This window comes from Bos taurus, chromosome 18, assembly GCF_002263795.3.
Source record: "Bos taurus isolate L1 Dominette 01449 registration number 42190680 breed Hereford chromosome 18, ARS-UCD2.0, whole genome shotgun sequence".
Taxonomy (NCBI): Eukaryota; Metazoa; Chordata; class Mammalia; order Artiodactyla; family Bovidae; genus Bos; species Bos taurus.
Genome location: NC_037345.1, coordinates 15,918,528 through 15,944,119, shown reverse-complemented (window position 1 = coordinate 15,944,119; position 25,592 = coordinate 15,918,528). Strand labels below are relative to the sequence as shown.

Sequence of the window (25,592 nt, the reverse complement as noted above, 5' to 3'; positions counted from 1 at the left end):
CTTATAAACTTTCTGTCTTGAATTTGACTGATAATTTGAAATGCTGAGAACTTACAGCTGAAATATAATATTTTCTTGCTATATTTAGTATTTGCCTGAATTTAATGTCTGAATTATTTCTCTCCTTTATTGTCTTCCTTACACATTGTTACTATTCTACTCTGTATAAACATGCCTCATATGAATCATAAAACTTATAGAAAGTTGAATGTTAGTTGACCACAGTTAAATGAAAAATCCTTTTTATTTCAATCTTTGTTATTAAAGTATTCTTAAATGTGTGAGTGTACTTTCATTTCAATGTTTACTTATGCATTGTTCAAATGCTTTATAAATACCAATCATTACAACTTCATCAAGTAGAATGCATTATCATCTTCATTTTATACACGAGGAAAACTGAGGCAGAGACGTTATACAGCAAGTAATCTGGAGCAGATTTTAGTTTTCTAAATATCTTAAATCAACTTAATCTTTTTGTGTGTGATTAGTCCTTCTATTCTGGAGAAGTCAATGGCACCCCACTCCAGTACTCTTGCCTGGAAAGTCCCATGGACAGAGGAGCCTGGTAGGCTGCAGTCCATGGGGTCGCTAGGAGTCAGACACGACTGAGCGACTTCACTTTCACTTTTCACTTTCATGCATTGGAGAAGGAAATGGCAACCCACTCCAGTGTTCTTGCCTGGCGAATCCCAGGGACAGGGGAGCCTGGTGGGCTGCCGTCTATGGGGTCGCACAGAGTCGGACACGACTGAAGCAACTTAGCAGCAGCAGCAGCAGCAATAAATATACTAGCGGGCAGTCCTTCTATTCAAAAAAGTTATTGAGCTGCAGATTCCTCTTAACCAGTGTTTCGTAAACTGTTTCTCTACTTCATTTAAGTCTCGATGATCTAAACTGACCTACAGCTGATAACCTTTAGATTATTAAACGTTTTAGTGTGAAATGGATAGGACTAACTGAGCTCTACTTTTTAGTTAAAACAAAATATAAAGGGTGTGAGTATGTCTTGTTGGGATAAAAATCAGCTCTATAACACAAAAAGGAATTTTAGATGCGATGCATTTACAACTGCTGTTTGGCAATTTTAATGTACTTGACCTTTCAAACAGTGTCATTTAAAAGAGGAAAAAGAAAATGACTTGGTTGAACAGAAAGGTCAAGTCTTAGACTGAATACTGATATGCATGTCCTGACACGTTGTGAAGCTGGCAAAAACACTCATATGCTCTTTTCCTGCATCTGTTAATGGGTACTGAGAGGAGACTCTTCCTTTAATTTTAAGTGAATTTCACTTGAGTTATATTAATATGTAGAAAAATAGAGAGATGAAAACTACACAGAAACCAAAGTTCCAACCTAGTTCTTCGATTTTTATTCACATTCCACACATTCAAATTAAAAATAGAAAACAAAACACTCAGAAATCGGCAAATTACCTCGAATGCAGCTCTGTGCTGCCATTATTATATTTGCTTCCTCTTTCCCAGACACCGAAGTCAGGCACCCGGTAAACTCTTTCTACACAAAATACAAGGTTCTGAATAAAAGAGACCTAAAAGAAAAAAAATGAAACATAAGGACACGTGAAATAACAGGACCTTTAGATACTGATATTTAGATAATAATACTTGGAATCTAAAATGTCAGATGTTAAATAAGTCTAAAACTTTTGAGATAAAAAGGTATTTCTCAGTTCTAAAATGAGTCGATCTCATGTTAGATCAACCTAGAGTCTTGAGTCTATTACTCCTAGAATCTAATCTTCCTCCTGCCTTTCCTATATAGCTATAAATACCCATTTTCACACACTGTAAAGCTTACAGTTCGAGATGGGCCCAACCAATAAGCTGGGAGTCACAGCTTTTATGTAAAGATTTCAGCCATCTGATTAAATTTATATTTTCAATAGTAACTATGGAAAGCAAAGATTATAATCAGTTCTTACTTAATAAAAGTTTATTCATGTTAATAAAAACACTATCTTATGTGGGCTACTAGTCCTAATTACAGGGTTTTTAATTTAGTCATCATGTTTGATTCAATAGAGAAAAATGAATATGTGCACCTGCCTACCCTTTATCTCATTATCCCTTTTAAGTGGCAATACATATTCCTCCACCTCCACCCTACACACCTAATAAATAACATGTATGTACTTTTAAGAATGACACAATAATAACACTAAAAACCAAGGTAAGGTTCCATCAGCAGACTAGAAATGACAAATCATAGGAAGAGAGAAAGCAGTAGGAAAGAACTGATTGAGAAATCAGAGCAGAGGAAAGAAAACATAGCCTCTTAAAATGATTCTCCCCTGTCTCTAAGTCTCTAAGCCCAGAGTCAACAAATACATTGATCAAGAGTAGATTAGGAAGCAGTCTAACCTAGATCCTCTCACAAGTGATGAATGGCTGAGGCAGCTGAATCCATGACCTTTTCATTCTCAATCCCAACATAGAGGTATCTGCCCTCAGAGCCTAGAACAGCTCACACGTTTCAGTGAAGGAGAAAGCACGAGGGTGCTGGAGCCTCACGGAAACATAACAGAGCCATCTAGGTTTCAAAACAAACACATCTATCCCATCACTTCTCTATCAAAGAATGGAGCGTTACACGCCTCCAGTAAACTTTTTCTTACTTCAAATATTGGGGAGGGTCTTCCCAGCTTTCCCAGTTTCTTGTTACCTTACCTATTTCCCTGAGGTAATAAAAAACTTGGTGTACTTTCCTAAAACCAGGTGTCTTCGGTTTTCCCCTGGTCTTTAGAGTTATTCAGATTCTATAAAACTTATAGGAAATACTTTATACTTGTCAGGTCCCCAGGTTAAAAGCTTTGAAACCATCTAAATCCTCCTTCCTCTGATGACAAATTTCTCAAGTATATAGTCCATATATCTGCTTCTTCCCCATCTTAGGAGGATGTCAGGACCAAGACTGGAGAGACCCACAAGCAAAAACAGGTAATCATGGTTTCCTAGAGCAGAGACTCAAGAGCAGAAACTGCTAAGGAATTAGTGCTGGGGTATTAAAACCTGTACTATAATTGATGAATTGCTAGAAGCTCACTTAAAAACTCGTGAAAGTTAAAAAACGCCCAGGGGATCCAGTTTTAAGGGGGGTCCCCACAATACTGTGAGGTTTACCTCCAAGAGCTCAATCAAGTTCCCATAGAAAATATCCTAGAAAAATCCCCTCTGGTTTGCAGCAAGCAGAGAGGATAAGGAACAATTTTGAAATACACCAAAACATTCTGTTTTTCTTAAGACAGTCTTCGCTCACGGGAAACCTGTTAACCAAAGCCAGACCTGCTGGGCTATGAACCCTCCTGGGGTTATTACATAAATAAGGTACCCTATAACCTTTTCAAAACACACAAAAATTGATATCTAAAACTTATTTGGTCTTAAACCTTTCTTCAGATAAGGAATTATGGACCAGCATAACTTTTATGAACTCAGAAATAAATATTTCTTGTACTTCACACATATGTAATACTGTGCTTTAGTAAAGATTGGACACTTAGAGGAAATAAGCATTGGCTAGAACATGAAAATAAAGATCACAACCATTTCCAAGTCAGGGTATTTTATGTACTAATTTCAATTCTGACTCTAGTTTATGTACCTAATGTTGTTAGTCCTTTGCTCTGTCTTCACACCAATTTCTAATTTGTGCTACCTTGCTTTGAAGGCATATATCTTTTGGATACTTTTGGGGAAAAAAAACTGTAGAGAAAGATTTCTAATCTGAAACATGTTTTCTGTGGTATTTTCTGAATGAGTTTAGCTTATGTATAAAATAATAAATCAAATATCTGAAATAGTCTCAAAACAGATCTAAATGTCACTGAAATGTAATTACATTTGGGAGATAGTGAACTGGTGTAATGATGTGTTAACAGAAAATTCTTAATGGACTTCATAAAACTTAAGGTATATGCAGTAAAAAAAAAAAAAAGTAACAAATTAGCAATTAAGATGGTCTCAAATTGATTATGCATTTCATCTATGTGAGCATGACTGTGTTGTTTATGGCCACCAAAAAAATTTAAACCTTATAAACCACAGGATAGTGGGGCAGTTAGTTCCACAGTGGCATTTATGGACCAAGGTTTCTTCCACCATTTACTCTATAATTCTCTGGGGGTTTTCTGAGGATGAGGGAAGGAGCAGGCAAGAGAAGAGAATTTACTTTTATCTACTAATCACACCAATTCATGTTTTCCTCAATTCACATTATCAGTCAAAATTTCTTCAAATACTGCCTTTCCTCAATTCTCTCTATCCTTTTCATCCTTGGACCTCATTCTATCAATTATTCTCAAACTTTCTTTCATATTTGCTATCTTTTGACATTCTGGATAATTTCCCAAGAATTATTTTCCAGTACATAAATTTTTTCTTCAACAATGTCCAATCTACTCTTTAATATGTTCATTAATGTTTTAGTTGTTCATATTTATCATTTCTAAAAATATTATTTCTCTCTAGTATATTTTTTATTCCAGCACTTCACCCAGCTAATTCATACTACATTTAAATATCAATCTCAATGAGGATATTTCCTGGAAGAAAAAAACCTCCTTGATTCCCTAAGTCTGGATGAAATATCTATCTTATTCATCATTTTACCCTAGCATCTATCATTGTTTCTTATACATAGAGGTTCTTCATGAAATATTTTAACAAAATTGGCATATAATTTACACATCTGTAAACACTGACAGAAAAGCCACTGATGAGTTATTCTTGTAACGATGTTATACTATTACAAGTTATAACTGCAGGCACATCCAGTTCTAAAGACCTTTCATCCAGAGATTTCAAAGAAAAGATTATTTACGTCATCCTAGTAAATATACTCGGAGAAGGCAATGGCACCCCACTCCAGTACTCTTGCCTGGAAAGTCCCATGGACAGAGGAGCCTGGTGGGCTGCAGTCCATGGGGTCACGAAGAGTCGGACACGACTGAACGACTTCACTTTCACTTTTCACTTTCACGCATTGGAGAAGGAAATGGCAACCCACTCCAGTGTTCTTGCCTGGAGAATCCCAGGGACGGGGGAGCCTGGTGGGCTGCAGTCTATGAGGTCGCACAGAGTCGGACACGACTGAAGCGACTTAGCAGCAGCAGCAGCAGCAGTAAATATACTAGCAGGCTGCTTGGCTCAGATGGTAAAGAATCTGTCTGCAATGCAGGAGACCTGGGTTCAATCCCTGGGTTGGGAAGATCCCCTGGAGAAGGGAGAAGACTACCCACTCCATCATTCTTGCATGGACAATTCCATGGACAGAGGAGCTTGGTGGGCTACAGGCCATGGGGTCACAAAGAGTTGGATATGATTGAGTGATTAACACCTTCACTTTTAGCAAATATACTGAAATAAATTACATAATCTATGCTAGTCCAGAATACTGCAACCAACTGAAAAATAATAGCCATTTTTCAATACTGTTATAAACCAAATAATACAACTTGATTTAAAATACCCATAAAGGCCTTTACAAATTTTTAAGTGAGCAAAGTAGAATTCTCATGATACAGTAAGCAGAAAAATACTAAACTCTTAAGATAACCCAGGCAGGCAATGTGGAGACACTGAATAAAAATAAAGGTATTTCAGAACTGGAAACCAATATCCTCAAAGTATGTTACTCACAAATCAAATACCTGAATGCAAAATTTAGCACCTCATCATTAGCGACTTCATTTCCACGGTAATTGAGAATCTGTGGCTAATAGTAACAGAATCAAAATGTACTAACGTTGTAGAACTATGATTAAGGAACAAAAGAGATAACAGGTTACTGCAAAGGTTATTCTGTCACACTGTGGAATATTAATGGCACTTTTATGTTTAACTCTTAATGAGAAATATAGGAAGATTATATATCCTAAAGTGAAAGTAAAGTCACTAAGTCATGTCCAACATCTTGCAAACAAATGAACCGTAGCCCACCAAGCTCCTCCATCCATGGGATTTTCCAGGCAAGAATAGTGAAGTGAGTTGCCATTTCCTTCTCCAGGGGATCTTCCTGACCCAGGGAAGATCCTTATGTATCTTAAGTAGCACTTAATTACATGGAAAAGGAACTGTTCAAAATTTTAGTTACTTTCTCATGGAAACTTACGTTACCATATGTAAAATAGATAGCTAACGGGAAACTGATATATGTCTCAGGAAACTCAAACAGAGGCTCTATATCAATCTAAAGAGGTGGCATGGGGAAGGAGATGGGAGGGAGGTTCAAGAGGGAGGGGATATATGTATACCTGTGGCTGATTTATTCTGACAGAAAACAAAATTCTGTAAAGCAATTATCCTTCAATTAAAAAATAAATATTTTTTTAAAGAAGAAAATAAAGGAAAAAAATTTAATTACTTTCAGAAGTTATTGCTTTCCACTTACAGTGTTGCTGTTGTTCAGTTGCACAGTCGTGTCTCTTTGTGACTCCATGGACTGCAACACACAGGCCTCCCTGTCCTTCACCATCTCCTGGAGCTTGCTGAAACTCATGTTTACTGAGTCTGTGATGCCATCCAACCATCTCAGCCTCTGTCATCCCCTTCTCCTCCTGCTTTCAATCTTTCCCAGCATTAGAGTCTTTTCCAGTGAATTGGCTCTTCACATCAGGTAGCCAAAGAATTGGAGCTTCAGTCAGCATCAGTCCTTCCAATCAATATTCAGGATTGATTTCCATCCTTTGATCTCCTTATAATGAAGGGACTCTCAAGAGTCTTTTCCAACACCACAGTTTAAAAGCATCAATTCTTCAGCACTCAGCTTTCTTTATGGCCCAACTCTCACATCTATACATGACTACTGGAAAAACCACAGCTTTGACTAGACAGACCTTTGTGAGCAAAATGATGTCTCTGCTTTTTAACACACTGTCTAGGTCTGTCATAGCTTTTCTTCCAAGGACCAAGTATCTTTTAATTTCAAGGCTGCAGTCACCAGCCATTTTGCAGTCACCAGTGATTCTGGAGCCCAAGAAAATAAAGTCTGTCACTACTTCCACTTTTTCCTCTTCTATTTGCCATAAAGTGATGTGACTGGAAGGCATGGTCTTCGTTTTGTGAATGTTGAGTTTTAAGCCAGCTTCCTCACTCTCTTCTTTCACCTTCATCAAGAGGTTCTTTAATTCCTCTTTGCTTTCTGTCATAAGGATGGTTCTCATCTTCATATCTGAGGTTATTGATATTTTTCTTGGAAACCTTGATTCTAGCTTGTGCTTCATCCAGCCCAGCATTTTGCACGATGTACTCTGCATATAAGTTAAATCAGCAGAGTGACAATATACAGCCTTGATGAACTTCTTTCCCAATTTGGAACCAGTCCATTGTTCCATGTGCGGTTCTAACTGTTGTTTCTTGACCTGCATACAAGTTTCTCAGGAGACAGGTAAGGTGGTCTGTTATTCTCATCTCTTTAAGAATTTTCCAGTTTGTTGTGATGCACACAGTCAAAGGTTTTGCCATAGTCAACGAAGCAAAAGTAGATGCTTTTCTGGAATTCTCTTGCTTTTTCTATGATCCAACAGATGTTGACAATTTGATATCTTGTTCCTCTGCCTTTTCTAAATCCAGCTTGTACATCTGGAAGTTCTTGGTTCATGTACTACTCTTGAAGCCTAGCTTGGAGGATTTTGAGCATTACTTTGCTAGCATGTGAAATCATTGCAATTGTGCGGTAATTTGAATATTCTTTGGCATGGGCATTCTTTGGCATTGCCCTTCTTATTTCAGATTATTACAGTAATTTGGACTAATTATGAAAGTTAAATTTTATGCTATAACTCAAAAATGATCACTCAAAATGTGCTTTACAGCAAACACAACAATGTATTTTTTTTCATTTCACCAATATGAATAAATTCTACTTCATAAGAAGTCATTTTACTGTTCAAAAGAAATCTTTTCTAAAATGGATACTTTCCAAGGAAGCAAGACATTCCTTATATGTAATTCTAAAGTAATTGTAACACTGTTTAACAGATTAAATATATTATTATAAAAATTACTGATATTATATTCCTTTCTTCTAACACTTCAAATAAAGAAGTAAATTCATATTAAGCAATGACCATTTTATGAATTTTAGATAACTTGTATTTTCCAGTAATAAGTAAAGAGGCCATTCCAGCTTGTTGTTGTTCTTGATTTGCTAAGTCATGTCCAATTCTCTGTGACCCCATGAACTGGAGCACACCATGCTCTCCTGTCCTTCACCATCTTCCAGAGTCCTGCTTACTATGCCTCATAAAATTGTCATTTGAAAAACTTTATCAGCTTTACTACAGTAACAATTAGCACTTGTGAGTATGTCTGATGGTGACTCTATTTTTTATTTGGGTAAAGAAATCTGCACCAATATACTATAGTCACCAATATATTATAATATATATATATGATCTTGAATTGAGAGGCTATCACAATAACAATTAAAAATCCATTTTAGTCCTATGACTACCATTTAAATATCCCATCTCTTCTATATCCTATCAAAACCACACAAGCGGGACTTCTCTGGTGGTCCAGTGGTTAAGAATCCACCTGCCAATGCAGGAGCCACAGGCTCTATCCCTGGTCTGGAAGGATGCCATGTGTCCTGGGGAAATTAAACCTATGCTTCACAACTACTGAAGCCCATGTGCCCCAGAATCCGTGTGTCACAACTACAGTGTCCACACCGAGAGCCTGTGTTCCCCAACAAGAGAAGTCACTGCAATGAGAAGCCCATGGACCACAGTGAAGAGTAGCCTGCTACAACTAAAGAAAACCCACACGCAACAACGAAGACCCAGCACAGCCAAAAAGAAAGTTTAAAAGCAAAAATTTATTAATTAATTAACTTAATGGAAAACACTTAAAAACCAAAACTAGCAAACAAAATTCAATTTTAAAAATTTCAGAAGATAAATATGAACCAGAAACAAATTTTTATGTGTGGGAAACATTTTTATTTGGTCAATAAACCGTTATTTTTAACAATTCAGAGAGTGGCTTAGAAAAGAGATCAAGAGATCATCTATACCAAATATGTTTTTTCAGGTATGTCCATTTTTAGCAATGATCGGAAATCATTTATATTAATAAAAGATCTGCAAGGCCCTCTTTTCCAAATACTAAATAAAAAAATCTGAATCCTCTCCAATGCCTGTAAATTCAGCTTAGATCACAGCAATCCAAACTAGGTATAGTACTTCAAAAAAGGTTTACCCATCTGTGAGTAATAATTTGCATATTAAATAACAAGTAATGATAATAAATCATAACAAGATACCTCTAAAATAACTTTAAAACAGTTTAAATTATATATACATAAGAATGACCGAGAGAGAGAGATGGATTATCATTTGAGGTATGAATAATGTGAAAGTTTTGAGAGAGAAAGAGAGCATGGGATGGGAGTGATATGTGGCACACAGAATGGTAGCACTGAGTTTGAGTTAAGACAGTGAATTTGACTGGACTAGTCTTCTACAGGACAATCTTCCACCAACAGGTCAACATTTTGTCTATTTTAAAATATCTGTATTTATCAGTGACTAAGTGACTAAACTGAACTGACTGACTGATCAATCTATATATTGGTTGTGTATATGGTTGGCTTGTTGTTCAGTCACTAAGTTGTGTTCAACTCTTTGTGACCCCATGGACTGCAGCACACCAGGCTTCCCTATCCTCTACCATCTCCCAGAGTTTGATCAAGTTCATGTCCATTGAGTCAGTGATGCTATCTAACCAACTCGTCCTCTGCTGCCCTCTTCTCCTTTTGCCCTCTATCCTTCCCACTATCAGGGTCTTTCCCAATGAGTCAGCCCTTTGCATCAGCTGGCCAAAGTATTGGAGCTTCACCTTTAGCATCATTCCTGCCAATGAATATTTAGGAGATTTAGTTGATTTCCTTTAGGAGTGACTGGGTTGATCTCCCTGCTGTCCAAGGGATTCTTTTGAGTCTTTTCCAGCACCACAGTTCAAAAGCATCAATTCATATGTGCTCAGTTTTTTTTATGGTCCAACTTTCACATCTGTACATGACTACTGGATAAACTACAGCTTTGAATATACAGACTTTTGTCAGCAAAGTGTTATCTTTGCTTTTTAATATACTGTCTAGGTTTGTCAAATCTATCGTTGGCTTGCTGCTGCTGCTGCTGCTGCTAAGTCGCTTCAGTCGTGTCCGACTCTGTGCGACCCCATAGACGGCAGCCCACCAGGCTCCCCTGTCCCTGGGATTCTCCAGGCAAGAACACTGGAGTGGGTTGCCATTTCCTTCTCCAATGCATGGAAGTGAAAAGTGAAAATGAAGTCGCTCAGTCATCCGACTCTAGTGACCCCATGGACTGCAGCCCACCAGGCTCCTCCGTCCATGGGATTTTCCAGGCAAGAGTGCTGGAGTGGGGTGCCATCGTTGGCTTAGGAGGCATTAAATCTCTTTAAGACATGACCACCACCACAACAAAACAAAATGAGGTAAAATAGACTTTCTTTAATCAAGAAAAACTGAGTTATGGGGTGAGAGAAAAGGGTAAGAGAATATCTCAAGCAAAGTAATTTCCTGATTCTTATACACTTACACTGTGAAAACTCAACACACTGTAAATGAACAAGCAAAGAAAGCAAACAACCATGTACAATAAATAAGGTGGCCCATAGCCACACGTGGCTGACTGCCATCAACTAGTCCCAATTGAGATGAACTTTCAGGGTAAAAATTTTGAAGATCTACCACAACATAAAGAATATATAAAATATATCATTAATCATTTCTATTTATTACACATTAAAATAATGACATCATAGATATATTGCATTAAATATATTATTGAAATAAATTTCATCTGTTACTTTGATTTTAGCTACTAAAAATATTTAATTACATATGTGGCTCACATTCTATTTTGATTGGAGAGCACAACTATACAGACTGGAAAAAGAAATAAATGCTTTCCCCATCTGCCTGTTCAGCTGGAGGTGGCCTTACAATAGTTCTGACCAACAGGCCTAAGTTGATGTCTCTTGGGGACTTTTGGAAGGCTTTTGATGTTTCTGACAAAAACGGCTACTTCTGATTAAAAGTAGCTAATACATCAACTTTATCAACCTTCCCCTCTGCTTTCTGCCATGATGCCAGTAGTTAGAGGAGCCATTCTGAGATGATGAAGAGAAGAGAAACTAATGGACCAAGGAGCTAACCATTTCCAACACTGCATTATATGAGAAAAACAAGCACCTTTCATTTAAGCCACTGCAGTAATCCCCAACAGACATAGGATGAAACAGTCTATTATTTTATAATGAACTATGATGTTAGAAGGGCCAAGATGAAAGAAAAATTTCAGATATTCATATGACAAGCTTCATTAAATATGACAACCTTAAATTTATTCAATAACAGCCATATAGCCAAAAAAATTAAAAGCATTTCTATGTAATCACTTCATAGTTTTGTGTTAGTTTTTTAAAAAAGTCAGACACTAATTTGGACATAACCAAAAATTCATTGATTGTGAAATCAGTGAAGTGACAAGCAAATATCAAGATATCAATAGCTGAATTCTAAGAACTTCTCAAATATACCATTAAAAATGAGTATAAATATTCAGCAAAACAAACTGTATATCAATACTACTGTTATAAAAGACACAATGCCTAAGCAAAGTCCTGGCTTACAATAGGTGTTCACTCAGTATTTGAGAATAAGTGAACAGTAGGCATTTAGTCGCACATTTCTGATACATGGTACAGAATCTCAGATGGCCACTAAATGTGCTGTTTACAGATGTTTAAATGTGATTAAACGTTTGCAGAATATTGGAGCTTCTTTTTTAAAAAACTGAGGTATAATTGATGTAACAATATTATATAAATATCAGATATACAATTGAGTTATTTTTTATTGCAGTTATAAAAATACATTAGGGTTAACTGAGTTTATAGAAAGAGTAAACTGCAGGATAAAAAGCTTTTGTGGGGGGGTGAGGTATGAATAGAAAGTTACATTAAAAATAACCACAAATGGGAATTCAAGTCAGAGAATAGCAAAGATCTCAGAAAAACTAGTCATCCATAAAAGCAATAGGAATACTGACAAAAATCATACAAATCAACTTTTCCAGAACTCTGAAACTTAAACAAGAGCTTGTCACAATGCAAGGAGCATTAAATAAAGAAAAATGACTGAAATCTCATGTCAGTAGACTAAGCATAGGAATGTATTGAATTGCTTTATTTTCTATTCCCTCTCCCTTGCTTTATTGTAGCCTCATAGTAGTTGTGAAAATTAGCAGACTAAAGCCACCAGAAGGAACAAAAAAGGTATGGAACTCACCCAAATCACTGCCTTGGTAAACTGTCACTATCTGAAGAGTCTGACAGCTTCCTGGATACATTCACTCAGAGAGGTTTTCTTTAAATGATCTGACCTGGAGCTTGTACAATGCATACAGCCTTTCCCCTAGGCATATATTACATAGCTGCCTAGGCATAATGAGTGCAACAATTTAATATTTAAACTATCTAAAAACTTTCTTTTTAAAAGATGGGCCATGAGAAGTCCACAGTGGGCTGTGTAAATCTCCAGTACATTCCTGGGAAGCCGTAAGGATATGCACGTGTGTACAGCTGTGCTTCCCTCGCAGCTTATCTGGTAAAGAATCCACCTGCAATGCAGGAGACCCCAGTCCAACTCCTGGGTCAGGAAGATCCCCTGGAGGAGGGCATGGCATTCCACTCCAGTATTCTTGCCTGGAGAATTCAATGGACAGAGGAGCCTGGTGGGCTACAGTCCATGGGGTCACAAAGAGTCGGACATGAATGAGCGACTAAGCACAGCACACAGTTGTGCTTATAATTAGAAAAGACCCGAGACATAATCTCACACCTCCATCTGAACTTAAAGCTTTGCAAAACTAGGAAGCAAAGGTTAAAGGAGAGTTACACACATCTACAAAGAACTAAAGATGATTTGGTGAGAACAACATCTCACTAATATGGACAATCAGTAAAGATGTACAAATTACAGTAAGGAACCAAAATTTTAAAAAATGAGTTGAAAAGGTTAATAATAAGAATTGTATTCAATAATTATATCAAATTATTGAATTCCATAATTATACTAAAATCACTCCAAATTATTCTTGAATTACCATGGAATGAAATTACAAATCAGTAACAGAAGAAAATTTGGAAAATTCGCCAATATATGAAAATGAAACAATAGCCTGCTAAACAACCAAGGGGTCAAAGAAGACATCACAAGGGAAATTAGAAAATATATTGAGATGAATGAACATAAAACTGTAATATAACAAAAATAATGGGATGCAGCAGAGCAGGCTGGAGAGAGAAATTTATAACCACAAATGTCTGTATCTGAAAAGCAGAATGATCTCAAATCAATAACCTCATCTTCTACCTTAAGAAGCTAGAAAAATAAGAGCAAAATAAACCCCTTCAAACCAGAAGAAAGGAAATAATAAGGAGCACAAAGGAAATAAATAAAATAGAAAACAGAAAAACAGTAAATCAGTAAAACCAAAAGTTGATTCTTAGAAAACATCAATAAAACTGATAAATCTTTATCCAAACTGACCAAGTAAAAGAGGAGGTATGATTTAAATTACTAAAGTAAGGAACGGAAGAGGAGATATTAAAGCCAACTTTGGAGGGAAAAAAAGGATTCATAACCTAGATGAAATGGACAAAGTCCTGGAAAGACACAAACTTCCAACACTGACTCAAAAAAAAAAATCTGAATAGACACTGAAACAATGATCAAAAATCCTCACAGCAAGGAAACCCAAACCCAGTCAACTTCAGGCTTCACGGTGGCTCAGATGGTAAAGAATCTGCTGCAATGCATGAGACCTGGGTTTGATCCCTAGCTCAGGAAGATCCCTTGGAGGAGGAAATGACAATCGACTACAATATTCTTGCCTGGGAAATAACACTGGCAGAGGAACCTCAGAGGCTACAGTCTAGGAGGTTGCAAAAGAGTCAGACACAAATTAGTGACTAAACAACAATAGCCAGCTTCATCAATGAATTCTACCAAATGTTTAAACAAGAATTAATACAAATCCTTCACAAAATCTTCTAAGAAAGAGGAAGAAATGCTTCCTAACCAATTGAATGAAGACTTTATTAAACTAATACCAAAGTCAAAGATGTTATACAAAGAAACAAAAACAACAAAATATACACCAATATCCATTAAGAGCACTGATGTGAAAATCCCCAACAAAAACTAGAAAATGGAATGAAGCAGTATAAAAAAATTATCTTACATGACAAAGCAATATTTACCCACCACATATTTTAGATTGATTTAAAATAAGAGAATTTGGATTACAGTCAATAAGAACATATAAATGATGAATGTGAAGATAAAAAAGCAAAAAAATTCCAAATCAAAGTTCAGTTCAGTCGCTCAGTCGTGTCCAACTCTTTGCAACCCCATGGACACCAGGCCTCCCTGTCCATCACCAACTCCTGGAGTTTGCTCAAACTCATGTCCATTGAGTCAGTGATGCCATCCAGCCATCTCAGCCTCTGTCATCCCCTTCTTCTGCCTTCAATCTTTCCCAGCATCAGAGTCAGTTCTTCACATCAGGTGACCAGAGTACTGGAGTTTCAGCTTCAGCATCAGTCCTTCCAATGAATATTCAGGACTGACTTCCTTTAGGATTGACTGGTTTGATCTCCTTGCAGTGCAAAGGACTCGCAAAAGTCTTTTCCAACACCACAGCTCAAAAGCATCAATTCTTCGTAATTCAGCTTTCTTTATAGTCCAACTCTCACATCCATACATGACTACTGGAAAAACCACAGCTTGGACTAGACAGACCTTTATTGGCAAAGCAAAGTCTCTGCTTTTTAATACACTGTCTAGATTTGTCATAGCTTTTCTTCCAAGGAGGCAAGCGTCTTTTAATTTCATGGCTGCAGTCACCATCTGCAGTGATTTTAGAGCCCAAGAAAACAAAGTCTCTCACTGTTTCCACTGTTTCCCTATCTATTTGCCATGAAGTGATGGGACCAGATGCCATGATCCTAGTTTTTTGAATGTTGAGTTTTAAGCCAGCTTTTTCACTTTCCTCTTTCACTTTCAGCAAGAGGTTCTTTGGTTCTTCTTCACTTTCTGCCATAAGGGTGGTGTCATCTGTGTATCTGAGTTTATTGATATTTCTCCCGGCAATCTTGATTCCAGCTCATGCTTCATCCAGCTCGGAATTTCACATGATGTACTCTGTATATAAATTAAATACACAGGGTGACAAAATACAGTCTTGACATACTCCTTCCCCAATTTGGAACCAGTCTGTTGTTTCATGTCCGGTTCCAACTGTTGCTTCTTGACCAGAATACAGATTTTTCAGGAGACAGGTAAGGTGGGCTGGTACTCCCATGTCTTTAAGAATTTTCCACAGTTTGTTGTGATCCACACAGTCAAAGGCTTTGGTGTAGTCAATAAACCAGAAGTAGATGTTTTTCTGGAACTCTCTTGCTTCTTCTGTGATCCAACGGATGTGGGCAATTTGATCTATGGTTCCTCTGCCTTTTCTAAATCCAGCTTGAATATCTGGAAGTTCTCAATTCACGTACTATTGAAGCCTCACTTGGAGAATTTTGAGCATTACTTTGCTAGTGTATGAGATGAGTGCAATTGTGTGGTAGTTTGACCATTCTTTGGTTTGAACATATTTATAAAAATAGTAAAAGGGATAAGGAAAAGGACAGAAAAAAAGAGATAAAAAGATATCAGACAAAGTGTAAGGGTTGAATATACAAGTAGCTTGGTAAAAGAAAAAGAAATGCAGCACAAACAATATTTCAGTAGACCCTAGGTGAGAACTTCCCAAATCTTATCAAAGATATTAAACTAGAATATTTGAAAACTTCCACATGCCCCATGGAGGATAAATACAAAGAACAGCACAGCTAGCACATCTTAGTGAAACTAATAAAAATCAAATACAAATTTTAAAGCAGCCCGAGTAGACAATATTTTCATAAAAACAATGGAATTCAAGCTGATTTATTAACAAAAACAATGGAAGCCTAATAACAACATATTTAAAGTGTTGAAAGAAAATAACTGTCAACCTAAAATATATTTAAAATTAAAATGGAAACAAAGATATTAAAAAAAAAAAAAAATAGGAATGGACAATGATCCCAGACAGAATATCCCAGGAAAGAAAGGTGATTGTCATAATGGTACATGGGTAGGTATATGTACAGTTGTAAAGAGTCTGTCTGAATGCGGGAGACCTGAGTTCAATCCCTGGGTTAGGAATATCCCCTGGAGAAGGAATTGGCAACCCACTCCAGTATTCTTGCCTGGAGAGTCCCATGGAAAGAGGAGCCTGATAGGCTAACAGACCATGGGGGTCAAAAAGAGTCGGACACAACTGAATGACTAACACACAGGTATATGTATATGAATGAATATACAGTTCAATATTGATGTAAACATCAATAATATTGAGATTCTGTTCAGTTTAAAAATACATGTTGTATTAAAATAAATGCAAACAAAACCACAATAGTAGGTAATAAGTAGGTACGTAGAGCTAAAATGTGGTAAGGTTCTTAAATCATCTGTAAAGCAGAAAGCTAAGAAGAACTAAAGAGCCTCTTGATGAAAGTGAAAGTGGAGAGTGAAAAAAGTTGGCTTAAAAATCAATATTCAGAAAACTAAGATCATGGGATCTGGTCCCATCACTTCATGGCAAATAGATGGGGAAACAATAGAAACAGTGAGAGACTTCATTTTTTTAGGCTCCAAAATCACTGCAGATGGTGACTGCAGCCATGAAATTAAAAGACGATTGCCTCCTTGGAAGAAAAGCTATGACAAACTTAATAGTGTATTAAAAAGCAGAGACATTGCTTTGCCAACAAAGGTCCGTCTAGTCAAAGTTATAGTTTTTCCAGTAGTCATGAATGGATGTGAGAGTTGGACTATAAAGAAAATTGAGTGCCGAAGAATTGATGCTTTTGAACTGTGGTGTTGGAGGAGACTCTTGAGAGTCCCTTGGATGGCAAAGAGATCAAACCAGTCCATCTGAAAGGAAATCAGTCCTGAATATTCACTGGGAGGACTGAGGGTGAAGCTGAAACTCCAATACTTTGGCCACCTGATGCAAAGAACTGACTCCTTGGAAAAGACCCTGATGCTGGGAAAGATTGAAGGCAGAAGGAGAAGGGGACAAGAGAGGATGAGATGGTTGGATGGCATTACTGACTCTACAGACATGAATTTGAGTAAGATCCAGGAGTTGGTGATGGACAGGGAAGCCTGGTGTGCTGCAGTTCATGGGGTTACAAAGAGTTGGACACGACTGAGCAACTGAACTGAACTGAAAGCAGTCAAAGTATAAATTTGAGTAGACTCTGAAGTTGCTGTCCTTTCCTAGCCACTATAAAATAATATAACAACTGGCATAACAACAAATTCAATACATCAAAAAAAAAATGTAAGAAGGAAAAAAGGGTACAAAGAATATATAAGGCCAATAACAAACAGAAAGATAAAAGACTTAAACCAAGATATATCAATATTTACATTAAATGTATATGAATTAAGTACTCCAATTAAAAGAAAAAGATTGCCAGACTAGATTTAAAAAATAATAACTATATGATGCTTACAAAAGATACCAGATACAAATAAGAACACAGTTTGAAAATAAATGAAAGTTTTAGAAATGCCATACAAACACTAATGAAAAGAAACTGGTCTCTCAAGATAAATTTTAACAAAGAAATTTAATAGGAGTTAAAATGGGATATTTCCAGCTAAAAAGTACAATAATTTCAAATCATGTGCCTGTAATTTTATAAAAACAAATACACATACATATGTGTGTATATATTTACATACTATAGATACAACATACATATTCATGTACAAGTACACACACATACATACATACTAATAAATCAGAAAGTTACAGAACTAAATGGAGAAAAATAAATTTACAATCACATTTGCAAACTTAATGAACATATCAGACAAAAAACGTACAACATGTAAAAGATGAGATGAGCATAACTAACGCAGTTTACCTAAGAAATGTGTAAAGCAATTTAAACCTAGTGGCATTTTTGCCATGTTTCTATGACACATTAACCAATAACTACCATCGCTTGCATAACCTGTTTCCTTATTTCATCCACGTATTTGCTCAAAAGCTCTTTTCCAGAAAAGCCTGTCCTGATAAACTCTACTTAAAATAGTTTTATGGTTTTATTTTCTATTTTCCCCCTTACATGCTTAAAAAAAATTAAGTATCACTTCTGGACATTATAGCCTATATTTAAATATTTATTAATTCTGTTTTCCTTATTATAATACAAATTTCATGGCATTATAGACTAATATCTTTTTTCACTGCTATATTCTATTTGGTCTATTTTAGAAACTCAATAAATGTTTGCCAAATAAGCATGGTTCATGCAAGAATGCATGACTGAGTGAACGTGCAAAACATGAATAAATAGGCAAACTCTGAGTCAGCCTGGTTGCCCTCAATACTTGAACATGAAGATGTCACATGACATGTGTCACTCATATCTGTACAGAATAAGCAGAGATAGAACACTTTCAATAGAATGAATGGGCTCTGGCGCCAGACCACATAGTTTAAATCCCAGAGCTTCAATGACTATTTGTGTGATCCTGGACAAGTTACTTCTTGACTCTCCATTATTTTCATCATTTGTGAAAGGAAGATAATAACTATACCAAGTCGATAGTTTTGTGACGATTAAAATTGTTTATATGTGCAAAGTACTTTGAACAATGATAGCAAGTAATAAATGCTATTATGTAAGTGTTATGTTATTATGTTAAGAGTTAACTACTACTATTATCATTGTTATTGCTTCCTATAAATTAGAGAAACAAGAATAATAATACCTTTTTATTCTTAGAGGAAAACATCTATAAATAGTTTTGAGTAACCTATTCATTTTTGTGTGTACATTGTTGAAAAGCACGAACTAAGAATACCTTGTAACACCTTAATAATTATAGAGATTTATTCTATTAAAAGACAGAAACCCTCAAGTTCAGCTTGAAAACCATTTCACATCAAAAGATAGTCTGTAACACAAAAGTACCCACACAATAAACAGAAGCAAAAAAAAAAAGGTCTGCAGTATTTTAAGGAGAAAACATGCAAAAAAAGCAAAAGTCAAAACTCACTAAATAATAAGTTAAAAACCTATCTTTAAAATTAAAGTCTCAATATATAAGAGAAAAAACCATATCTTAAAGTATCTAACAAAGGTCACCTAGAAATCATTGCTTAGTATGCTGGCTCCCAATCAGACCCAATGCTTGCTATTTATGCCCTGTGCAGTCCCCTCTCACGTTGATTTAAGACTGACCAATGTAATAGAGGATACTGTAAAATGATGGAGGGTGACTTCTGAGACTAGGTCATAAAAAAAGCACTGTACTTCCATTTTGCTCTTTGGAATCACTTTCTCTGAAAAAAGCCACCTGACATATAGAAAAGGCACTCAAGCAGCTCTATGGAGAGGCTCTTGCCCACAACCATGTGAGCGAACCATCCTAGGGCCTTTCAGGCTCAGTAAAGCCTTCAGTTAACTGTAAATCTGGCTGATTATTTGAATCCAACTTATGAGAGACTCCATGTCAGCAACACCCTGATTAGTTTCTCCTGAATTCCGGACTCACTGAAACTATGAGATAATAAATGTTTGCTCTTTTAAGCCACTAAGCTCTGAGGCAATTTGTTACTCAGAAATAGGTAGTTTATATAGTAAGCAATTAATTCCACATGTCATCCAATCTAAAAGCATTTGAAAAGATCTTCTGGGTTTTGATGGTAAAGGCATCTTTGCAAAATAAAAAGGAAATGGCACATGATACACAGTTGGCAAAAAAGACTTTTCCAGGTTTCATGTTAAACAGACACCTACAGATTTGTATAGTATTTTTATGTAGAAGGCTTACAATCTACACACTTCTACCAAAGAGCTAAAGAAATAATCATCTGACCATTCTTGAAAAAACAAGGCTTCAAATATATTTATCTAAAGGAACTGGACTTCGCAGGATCATTTGACAAATTTCCATCAGTACAACTGGTTCTATGACCACTCCAAATGTTATCCCCAGTTAGTTAGTTATGCCCTATTAGTTATCCCCAGTTAGTGTTATCCCCTATTTCCACTTAAATTTTAAGCTTGTAGAAAAATGTTTGAGGTTTCTGTTTTCAAAACTGACATGATACTGTGACTTGTGATCAATCATTCAGTTCAGTTCAGTTCAGTTCAGTCGCTCAGTTGGTCCAACTCTTTGCGACCCAATGAATCGCAGCACGCCAGGCCTCCCTGTCCATCACCAACTCCCGGAGTTCACTCAGACTCACGTCCATCAAGTCAGTGATGCCATCCAGCCATCTCATCCTCTGTCATCCCCTTCTCCTCCTGCCCCCAATCCCTCCCAGCATCAGAGTCTTTTCCAATGAGTCAACTCTTTGCATGAGGTGGCCAAAGTATTAGAGTTTCAACTTTAGCATCATTCCTTTCAAAGAAATCCCAGGACTGATCTCCTTCAGAATGGACTGGTTGGATCTCCTTGCAGTCCAAGGGACTCTCAAGAGTCTTCTCCAACACCACAGTTCAAAAGCATCAATTCTTTGGCGCTCAGCCTTCTTCACAGTCCAACTCTCACATCAATACATGACCAAAGGAAACACCATAGCCTTGACTAGACAGACCTTTGTTGGCAAAGTAATGTCTCTGCTTTTGAATATGCTATCTAGGTTGGTCATAACTTTCCTTCCAAGGAGTAAGCATCTTTTAATTTCATGGCTGCAGTCACCATCTGCAGTGATTTTGGAGCTCCAAAAAATAAAGTCTGACACTGTTTCCACATCTATTTGCCATGAAGTGATGGGACCAGATGCCATGATCTTTGTTTTCTGAATGTTGAGCTTTAAGCCAACTTTTTCACTCTCCACTTTCACTTTCATCAAGAGGCTTTTTAGTTCCTCTTCACTTTGTGCCATAGAGTCATATAATAGCATAATACTAGAAAAGGGACATTAAAAACATACAGGCATTTTCCCATCTCCATTTATAATGATTTAGCAGATATAATCTAACACACAACATACAATTAACATTTTTTAATAGTTTAATAAAAAATAAGAGCAAATCCAAAATGTAATAGGAAAGACAAAATTTCACCCTTTGTAAATCTTTACTTCCAAAGTGTTCTTTAAGACTTAATAGTTTTGGGGACATAAAAGTCTAAAAGGTCCCTTATTTTATTAAAGAATTATGAATCTTTTCATATAATGAAGCCTTTCCACAAAAAGGAAGGAAAAATTAAACACAAAATAAAATCTCATATTTTTCCAGTAGTCATATATGGATGTGAAAAAGACTATAAAGAAAGCTGAGGGCCGAAGAATTGATGCTTTTGAACTGTGGTGTTGGAGAAGACTCTTGAGAGTCCTTGGACTGCAAGGAGATCAAACCAGTCAATCCTAAAGGAAATCAGTCCTGAATATTCACTGGAAGGACTGATGCTGAAGCTGAAACTCCAGTACTGTGGCCACCTGAGGTGAAGAACTGACTCATTGGAAAAGACCCTGACGCTGGGAAAGATTGAAGGCAGGAGAAGGGGACGACAGAGGATGAGATGGTTGGATGGCATCACCGACTCGATGGACATGAGTTTGAGTAAGCTCCGAGAGTTGGTGATGGACAGGGAAGTCTGGCATGCTGCAGCCCAAAGAGTCACAAAGAGTGGGACACAACTGAGTGACTGAACTGAACTGAACTGATGGGGGTATGTGAGGTTCTTTAATGTTAAATAAAATAAGTTTCTCGGGAGCCATTCCGAATGATACAGTTCCTGCTTCTTTTAATCGACTTTTAGGTTATTTATGGAGTATGTCATAGAATGTAACATAGAATACCATGTGGTAGTTCATTACGTTGCCCCCTCCAACAGATATAAATGAGTTCTCTCTATTAATAAACAGAAGGACTGACTTAGGTGAACTTTGTATTTAGTTAATAGATATATAAGATTGGTCTGATTCCCAACCCCTCCCCTACCCAAAATATTTGAGCACCACTATTTCACAACACTATAAAAACTGAGAACTAGTTGGATGAAATAAAAACATGCAGTTCTTTGATAAATAAAACAGAAGAAACCATAAGTAGTTACTGTTATTATTATTGCTTCTTTATTATTTAGCTATATTTCTAATTAGGTTTTACTTATGTGTATTAAAAAGGCACAGTGGATGTATAAGATTATGAACTACTGGTGGGCAGGGCTACATGTACCAATTTCATAGCACCCCGAGTGCAGTCCAGTGATGACTTTACTGTTTAGTATGATAAATTGTTCTTCGTAGGAAAAAATAATAACTAATATATAACTATATATCTACTCTTTGATAGAATTCTCACTGTATATGTTGGTGGTTTAGTCACTAAGTGGTGTCCGATTCTTTGTGACCCCATGGACTGTGGTCCGCCAGACTCCTTTGTCCATGGGATTTCCCATGCAAGAATATTGGAGTGGGTTGCTATTTCTTTCTCCAGAGGATCTTCCTGACCCAGAGATCAAATCCATCTCTCCTGCATTGCAGGCAGACTCTTTACCGCTGTGCCACCAGGGATGCCCTTCTCAATGTATATACCATCTCAATAATAATAGCTTTTTACTTCAACTGTGACACAATTCAAAATATGTTAGCATATGGGTCTGTCTGTATGTTTTTTCAAGCATTAGGGCCTATGAAAAATTTCTCAACTTTGTGATAAGAGTTATTTTTAAATTTCCTAATAAGAATAAGAACATGATATTTATCTTTTGAAAAAAATTAAGAACTCTACTGAAGTCAAACAAAAATAACAAAACATGATAAATGAATTTTTACTATTAAAAGGATAGGTTACAAAAAGCAACAAAAGAAGAGAAGACAATAATTCTGAGAAAATCTGGAAAGGCTTTTATTTTTATAGCTACTAAAATTTCTGAAAGTTACAAGGTTTTATTTCAGAATACCTGAAATAGAGCCTTCACAGTAGAGTTTTACAACTGTTACATATTTTGTTTATTTTTTAAAGTGCTTTGCATTGATAATATAAAGACTTTTCAGCTGAGCATTCAAAATCCCTTATCTGACTATATGAATTTAAGAATAACCCAATTTACACAATTAAAAATAAGTTTTAAAAAGTAAAAGAAAAAAGTTATTCTCAGAGATGAAATTTAGCACTACAAAATTTGGGAAAATCATACCTCATCAGTGTTGTAGATAATCTGGAGTCCTGAGGAAATCATTTCCACAAGGTAAAGGAGATACAGGGACACTGCATTTATCTGAAAACCAACAAACACTACAATAGGTTAGAGAAAACCAAAAAAATACTATGGTACAAAATTAAATGTAAAAGCTAAAATTACAAGTCATTTGCTCTTGTAGTAGCATATCTAACTGTTTTCTTTCCTATGAAAAACTAAAGGAGCTGTGGATTTAGTTCATAATAAAAATCTCAGCTTTGTATATAAAACTCTAAAATCCTCAAATTCACTGTGATGGTTAAGCTGATCAGGGGTATTTTTATGACATTTGCTTTCTAAGATTTATATTGAAACTGTAGATTTAAGCACTTCTACTTTGAAATAGTTTTGTCCCTTGGGCAGCTATGTAATGTGAATCCAATTTAAGTGCAGGTAAATGAAAAAATTATTGGACAGTAAGACATTAGGACTATGCCACCATAAATAACAGGTAGCACATCCTGTCTTCAGAGAACACAGAACTTACATCAGCAACTGTAGGAATATATTAATCAAACATTTAAAATATATTTATGAAAAAAAGTATTCTAAAAATGAGGCTCTTTCTTTTAGTTTATTAGTCTATTAAAGATAAACATTATATGCTCTAAACAAAACAAACAAAAGAAGACAATAATGTCCCCTTTAACCAAAAATAAATACTCTCATAGAATTCTGAATGGGCTATATACATTTTCTCGAGGAAATAAGCAGTGAAAGATAAATAGCACAACATGGACAAACCTTGAAAACATTACACTAAAAGAAAGAAATCAGTCACATTAGACCACATGGCATATGATTCCATTTATATGAAATGTACAAACTAGGCTTGTTCATACAGACAGAAAGTAGACTGGTAATTGCCTACAGTGGGGGTCTTTGAAGGAGTTGAGGAGTGACTGCTAACAGGTACTGGATTTCGCTCTGGGGTGATGAAGATGTTCTGCAATGTTGAAAGTTGTATACTTTACATAGGCAAATTGTATATTATATGAATTATATCTCAATAAAGTTATCCAATAAACAAATACATGAGAAGCAGTGAAAATCTTTCATTTAGCCAGGTAACAGTTAACTTGAGGTAAAAACAAAGAGGAGGTAAGACATAATTTTCTTATCATACAATTCTAACCCAGAAGATTATTATCCACTAACAGCCTTGCTGCCTTGTGCCTTCGCTGACTCTCCTCCAATCCTTTCTGAAAAACGGACAGAAAGTTGGGGCAGAAAATTATTTGTGCCCTAGATTCCTTGGATAAAGCAGCTGTGTGCCACCGGGGCCTGCCAGTGGGGGTAACTCTCTCAGGAATCAGGACTATCCTGAATGTCTCTTGACTTCCCAGCACTCAAAGTCCAGTTGGTTTCAAGGTCTTGTCAAGGTCCAAGTGGGTCACATAAGAAAATGTAGGATTCTAGTTTAAGGCGTTTTATAATAGACCAACATTAACTCTTAAGTGACTTTTCTCAGAACATAGTAAGCAAGAGCTTCATCCCATTGGGTCACCCAAATATTCTCATAGAGCACTGACACTGGCCTGTCAGAAATGATCTCAAAGAAATTTCATTTCCATGGGGAGGGAGGACGAAGGAGGGTTCAGGATGGGGAACACATGTATACCTGTGGCAGATTCATTTTGATATATGGCAAAACCAATACAATATTGTAAAGTTCAATAAAATTAAAAAAAAAAAAAAAAAGAAATTTCATTTCTATTGACAGCCAACTACAGCAATATCTCAAAGAACTCTCTGCTATGATTTTTAAGAGGCTTCTGTGAGAAAATATCAGTATGTGACAAAATGTACGGGGCTTCCAAATAACAGGCTGACCAGCATTTATTTGAAACCTACTATGTGCTAGGCACTAAGTTTAAATTCTGAAATACAAAAATAAATGAATTGTTATCTTCTAAAAACCCTATGTCAAACAGCAAACATATCTGTGAAAGCAAAAGGTACAGAAAACCTAATTATTTGAAAAATTATGAGACAGCTGAGCAACTACATATTTATGTAACATTAAATCTCCATAGAACTGGTTACAAATAACCATTAAGAGTTTCTGCTGTGTAGAAATGGGGACACTGAACTTTCTGTGTTTGGAGGAGTCATTCTAAAGTAAGACATTTCAGATCTCTAGAGAGAAAGGAACTCTAAAAAGGAGATACTCGTATTTTAGTAAGGAATATATGAATAGTAAGTATTCTATTCTAAAGACAACA

At 36.2% G+C, this 25,592-nt stretch overlaps 1 protein-coding gene across 1 annotated transcript in view; it reads right to left on the bottom strand.

Annotated features, from left to right (window-relative positions):
• The window catches only part of PHKB (phosphorylase kinase regulatory subunit beta), a 227,041-nt gene that overhangs the window by 148,428 nt on the left and 53,021 nt on the right, over window positions 1-25,592 (bottom strand). Inside the window, 2 exon segments of the mRNA XM_024978934.2 lie at window positions 1,440-1,555; window positions 23,326-23,406. Coding sequence (XP_024834702.1) covers window positions 1,440-1,555; window positions 23,326-23,406 — 197 coding nt within the window.